Source organism: Botryllus schlosseri, chromosome 15 (genome assembly GCF_051294905.1).
Source record: "Botryllus schlosseri isolate E-star chromosome 15, Bs_hap1, whole genome shotgun sequence".
NCBI classification, from domain to species: Eukaryota; Metazoa; Chordata; class Ascidiacea; order Stolidobranchia; family Styelidae; genus Botryllus; species Botryllus schlosseri.
In genome coordinates this window covers 15,671,554-15,678,177 of record NC_137250.1, presented here as the reverse complement: position 1 = coordinate 15,678,177, position 6,624 = coordinate 15,671,554, and the positions used below count along the sequence as shown (strand labels likewise).

The window sequence follows — 6,624 nt, the reverse complement described above, 5'->3', positions numbered from 1 at the left end:
GAAAGTGTCCTTGGAGGACGCGGGAATGTCCTCTTTTTATAGAATGTTGGTTAGATATGGGGCAAGACGGGACTGAGTAACAGTAAATCAGCACTGAAGGAACGGTAAGGCACCTATTGCGGGAGCTGGGCCGGAAAGTTGACCTTTTTTTAAGTCAACCCACCACGAAGTGGGAAACATTTACCCTTTTTTCGGAATTTTTCTCCGGTATTGCAATTCTGAAAATTTTGAAAAAGTGTCCTCTATTCAGATTTCCAAAATATGGATTACATCAAAAATTTCTAAAGCTCCAGTACCGTAAAGGAAAACTGGTTATTTTGACAATTTGTCGACCTATAGTACTGTGTTGACTAAAAAAAGGTCATCACCCCGGCTCGACTACCAAATTAACCGTTTTTTTGCGATGGTATATGGTGCTGACTAAAAAAATAAGTTTATCAGTTCGAATTGACTTCCGATTTGCCCGATTTTTCGCGAAACCCTGACGCTCGCTGCGTCGGAGTCGAGTTACTGATGGCATTTTAATACTTTTCTAGAAAAAGTGACAAATTCACAAAAAGAGGACATTTAGGCGTACTCCGATGACACTTTCAATTTATTTAAAAAAAGAGGACTTACAGCTACACGATGTCTTATCTCAATCTTTATTCAGAGGTAGCCTGTTGAAATATCCTATTCATATCATGATTTTTCACTCATTTTAGCGATGAGACAGTTACGTTCGATGTGCACTTGTCGATGACAGACGATGGTCATTTCATACATGGGAAGAAAGCTGGTAGGTTGAAATAAAATAAGAGTGAAGATATGACGTCCGAAAACCGCTAAATGCATAACGATATACAGACAACATGGAGGTCGCTCATACTTACGATGATATGGGGAAGGCCGAGTCGGAAGCGAAATCACAAAGTAAGTATGTAACTAACGGTACAGGAATCGACTGAAAGTCCTACCTACACCCGTTCGAATTCAAATTATTGAAAGTTCCACACTTCAAATGCAGTGGCTAAGTCAATTTATTTAGCCATTCCCAACCTTCTCTGTCTTGTGACAGGTGTAAAACTATTCATACTACAGTCACTCACCAATGTCTTTAATAGGATATACATATAGCAACAGCGAATTCATGTTAACATCCCTCTTTTATTCAATTCGAATCGTACAGGCATTAGTCTGACGCACATTTGTTTTTCTCTAGCAACGGTACGAACTCCTGAAAGGCTCTGGTTCGTGTGAGCGCGAACCTTTTTGATAGTGCGGAGCGAATCCTGTTTTTTAAAGCCCTGGTCCGACTTCGGTCTGACTCCTAGGCCGGATTCTAGAAGTGACCGTGATCCGGTCAAAAAAAAACCGATAATAATTATCTACTCACGGGATGGTATTGAATATTGATTGAAACAATGCAAACGGGACATTAAAAACTCAAAGATCAAACCCAGCCTCAACACGAACCAATGGCGTCATATTGGTAATTCCAACCCTACATTTCAGTAATTTGTATTATATGAATGTACGTGATGCCTATCGACGACTCCGGCTAACATAGTGCCACAATACTGAAGTACGTGCTGACTTTTAAACATCAATGTATCGACTAGCGCAATGGAATGCTATGATAATCCCATAAAATCAATATCTCCAGTCGTTTTGCCAACAATTTCGACGGGATTGCAAGAAAATATAAGCTTACGCTTAGTGGTGGGTTTTGGGGTGGGCGAGGTGGGCGGTCGGTCGCCCTGGGCGCCCCGGGTTGATTTAAGCTCTTTTGAAAGCCACCCTCCTTGGTTTACGCTCTTTTTTAATGAATATTACTTGGCGAAAAAACGCGAACATCCGTGTACTCATGAAAGAAAATGATATCGTACAAATATTTTACATTTTACAACGCTGTATTCTTTATACAACTTTCATTGATTGGTTGAATAAGCATAATTCCCCCACCACCTAGACCAGTGGTTCCCAACGTGGACGATATCGCCCCCCAGAGGGCGATTTGGCGGTCTAGGGGGTCGAAAAAACGAAGGGGGCGATACGGGGGCGAAAACAGACGAAGGGGACGAGAGGGGGAGAAAATAAAGAAGGAGACGATAGGGAGCGATGGCGCGTTAAAACGGCTATATTGGAGTCAAGTCGGAGAAATGACCTCTTTTTCACGAAGTTTAGCTGTAAAAGTGTAATTTCGAGATCGAGCCGAAAAGTTGACCCTTTTTTTAGTCAACTCGCCGGTGATTACAGTTTGTATGCCCATTTTGCGGTTCCCAATATTTGGGGGGGGGGGCAATGATCGGTGTGGAGCTTGAAAAGGGGGCGATGAGTCGAAAAAGGTTGGGAACCATTGACCTACATTCTTAGCGGAAATGGTGTGCATTCACACCCGTGATATACGGGTATAAATATACACCCGTGGTACACGAAATTAGGACCTACCTCAGACTTACACCACTAGATAAATCAAACACAAGGGTTGCCATACGTCCGAAATTTCCCGGACATGTCCGGAATTTCACTGGTCAAAGTACGTCCGGGATGAAATTCTATAATAGCCTATGCCTAAATGTACGGACTTTTGAAGGTTTGAAATAAGATCAAATTCCTATCGTAAATCAACAAACGATATTATTTTAGGGCAGATTTATGTCACTTGAAACTTTTCTCCGCGCTGCATGTGATTTAGTGTCAAATTCATTGATTTTAATATCTGGACTACCGCACTCGCAAAACATGAAATCAAAAATTGATAAAAATAACCATTATTTACTGAAATAAGTTGCAATCGCAATTGTATGAGAGCGGTATATTCCTAGAGTCGGTTAAGACCATACATTCATATGCTTTAGACCAGTGGTTCCCAAACGGTGGGAAATTCCCCACTGGTGGGGAATTTCGGGGTTTCTGGTGGGGAATAGACTCATTTTTGAAAAAAAAATCTTTACAGTGATATTCTCCTTTATTAAATGTCGTTTTGAAATGCCGGCCGAATATTTCGTAGCTCATTTGCAATTCAGCGATTCATATTATCAGTGCCTCCAATTAGCAAGAATCGCCTGAATAGCGACACGTGATCTCCAGAAATGTTTTTATTCATTTGTACACCATCATCGGTCACGAAACGTAGTGATAGCAAAATCCTGATTCGTTGTACTAAGAGCTCATATTGCAGAACATGTATTCAAGGGAGATCGTGCTCGCTGATTGATACCACATACAAATAAAATAACATATTTATGTTATTTCAAGTTCTTTTACTATTGTGCGAAAGTGTAGTTTACGGCGGCTTATATGTATATCGCACGAATGAGTTCGTCAACACCAGGAAGTTTATCTGACCAGTGTATTATTCGGCATTTACGTATGTAAATTGATGCTGCCCCGCAACATTTGGAAAATTTACAAACTCTTCCTATATTTCTGTTGGCCGCGCGCCGGGGTGGATACATATATTTAGGAAGGTGCGTTTACGGTTACCACTCCACCGCTGCGTTAATTTGATTGTGTGTTGATCAATTCCGGGGATCTTAACAATCACCAATAGCACGTACTATTTACTAAGTCAATTCTTGCAAAATTTTATTGGAGGTAGCACTTTAAAGGGTACATATGGATATAGAGATTTTAGGTGGGGAATGAAGTCTCGGAATAAATCGGAAGTGGGGAATTAGGATAAAAAGGTTGGGAACCACTGCTTTAGACAAAGATAGTGGCTCCAAACCTGGGGTTCGCGAATATGTTGATCGTAATCAGCTTCCAAAATGGGCCGTGCGTAAGTCTGGGCAAAGGTGCTGACTGCTGACCGCTTTTCAACAATTAGCATATCAGATTTCGAGCTGGGCCACAGAACATTTTCAAATTAGAAATGGAATCGCGACCATAAAAGGTTGAAAACCACTGGATGTGCAACCTGCTGGGGCAGGCCGACAGACATTTAGGCCCATAATTAGTCTGTGCCATGACATATCATAACTTTACGATATCTAATTACGTTCCCTGCATTTTCGAACTCATCTTCCTCCACCAACTCCACCGATAGCTATGGTCATGTGGCCAGAGAGAGGATCAAAATTCAATAGTGATACAAGAAAAGAAACAGATGAATATGGTAAGCCCCCAGAAGTTGCGTCGATTACCATATGGTAGGCTCAAGTTTAGCGCTTATTTGGACGGGAGGGGACTTAAAAATGTTTCTGCGGTCCTGGTTACAACACATTGCCACGTAAATGCACCGACCAAACATTATAGCGGCTCCTGATCTGGATCGCGACCACCTCTGGTCGATAGGCAAAGCTTTGCCAGTGTGACGTCATATTGACAGACAATGTGCCACACCTCATTTAAAAATCCACTAGTGGGCGCTAAAGGGTGTCCGGAATTTGCTCCACAAAAATATGGTAACCCTATTTTAATCCAAATCATGCTTGCTCGTAGGAACGTGTAGGAAGTATGTATGCACGTACAGGCCACGTAGGATTTATAACCCCGATATCATTATTGTTATGTTCTATATTCTCACTAAAACTGGTAAATACACACATAGTCCGGGGAGAAACCTTCGCCCTAAGGAAAATGGCGAGATTGTTATTCCTATACAAAACATCAGTGGCTCTAAAACGGGGGGCACGCCTCCCTTGCGGGCGCGAAGCCGTAGTTCATTGAAAAAAAAATTCGCGCCCTGTTCGATTTACCTGCAGCTTAAGGTTTTTGCTATGTATATTGTCCCAATTTCCAATTTTAGAATTCTCTCATCAACAGTCGTAACCTTCAATGTCATCAAACTATCTGTTGGGATTGCAAGCATTCTAATAGCTCTTTTCAATATTTTGTGATATCACGATGAGGAGGAGCGAAGGGTGTACCCTGTGCAGTGTACAACTGTACATGTAATGTATTTCGTTCCCGGTGTTGTGTGATTGCGGGCCAAGCTCACAGCAGAGAGTCACTAAATATTCAAAAACTGAAAGCTGAATATTTCGAGAAAACCTTTGTAACAAAGCAAGCAAAATTTTAGGAATTGGCAAGGTGCATGCTCGTTTAGTGTTGTATTTTCCTATGCTGCCAGCACCATGCAGAGAGTGGTCCAAATTTGAAATGCAAATAATTTCACCCAAAGATGTGATAATGACGTATAAAAGTCATACTAAATAAAATAAAAAAAAGGTTCACAGTCCAGAACTTACCAAAGTTCGTTTGTGAACGCGAACCTCCAAATTTCTGAGGTTCACACACAGAACGCGAACGTGAACCTTACGTTCACACCATCCCTATACTGAATAGTGTGTATACAGTATTTATAACCCATTGCGTGCCTATATTTTCTCAGGCAAAGCCGTTGCTACTCGGGAATTTACTTTGCTTGGTGACCCGGACCATTACCTTGCCTTCGTTCAATGTGTTGATTCAGGTATGCATATCTACACATTGGTGCATATAAAGTATACTTACTATAAACCTATTTTTCCTATACTGTTTATGTGCAGGTACTGCAATTTTTCGCTAGCTAAACATCGTGATCATTTTCCAGAATGGGTCGTCTGGGCCTTCAGAAACGAAAAGACATTAACGGCAGCAGGCCTGCTATATATTCATAATGATCTCTTGAAGCATGGAATATCTTTGCCCCTTCGACAGAGTCAATGTGATGAAGTGAACGGAATTTAACAGCTGAAGCCGCTATATTCATCTTGAATAACGCAGTGATAAGAATCTTAGATTTGCATGTATTATAATTGCTCAGTATGAACTGCTCTTTACGTGAACCTATAGAAACTAACATTATATTGCGAATGATACATTCTGAAATCTTTTATTGTAACGTTAATGGGTAATAATCTTGCTGCTTTCGACCGCATGTGTTTTAATCAGCATTGCTTTTACTTTCAGGCCGACAAACATTTAATAATGATAATAGAGAGGTGACTGGAACAGAACCGGTAGCGTACAACCGGACCACAGCACATTTAGAGAAACTTAATTACAGACCGCAACATATTTTGAGAATTTATTTATTGAAGTCACGGTTTTGTTGGCCTCTCATCCAGGGGTGGGCAATTATTTTTCCAGGTGGGCCAAATCATAAGCAAAAAATAGGTTGGCGAGGCGAGCATAAAGTATTCTGTAGCGTATTAAATTTCTAACTAGACAAAAGTTAGCTACACTTTTAACACATGCTGCACAGTTGATGTCTTAAAATAAGGCAATGCGTAAGTAAGAATTAATTTACAAAAATACTATTCATTCAATCAGTGTGATTATTCAACTGCGAAACGTGAAACATTCTTAACTCATTTCAATGAAATTTACCCCCAGACGAGGGTGGCAGGATAGTGCAGTGGTATAAGCCACTGCTGTAACACCAATGGGTTGCGGATTCGAGTCCGACTTCAAAATTTCTACCTAAATGTTGAAGGTTTGTCTATAGGCGCACATCTCATCCGTTAAAGTTGTGTCTTATAAAAAGCCGAGAAGTGTGCCGTTCCACAAGTCGGCAGCCACGGAATAGAAATGAAGAAAATTGTCCTGGTGCAAATGACCATAGTAGTCGACAAAAACCACGAATACCACAAAACAAACAAACAAACTCGGGTTCGTATAAGCAACTTGATTTACAGGTAAATAGCAGAATCAGAA

General features: G+C 40.9%; 1 protein-coding gene across 1 annotated transcript; it reads left to right on the top strand.

Moving 5' to 3' along the window:
* The first annotated feature begins 710 nt into the window (after positions 1-710).
* On the top strand, positions 711-6,624 carry LOC145458073 (uncharacterized). Its single transcript, XM_080336382.1, has 4 exons — positions 711-778; positions 847-912; positions 5,318-5,398; positions 5,519-6,624. The coding sequence occupies exons 1-4, from the start codon at positions 739-741 to the stop codon at positions 5,653-5,655; spliced, it is 324 nt and encodes a 107-aa protein (XP_080192508.1). The 5' UTR covers positions 711-738; the 3' UTR covers positions 5,656-6,624.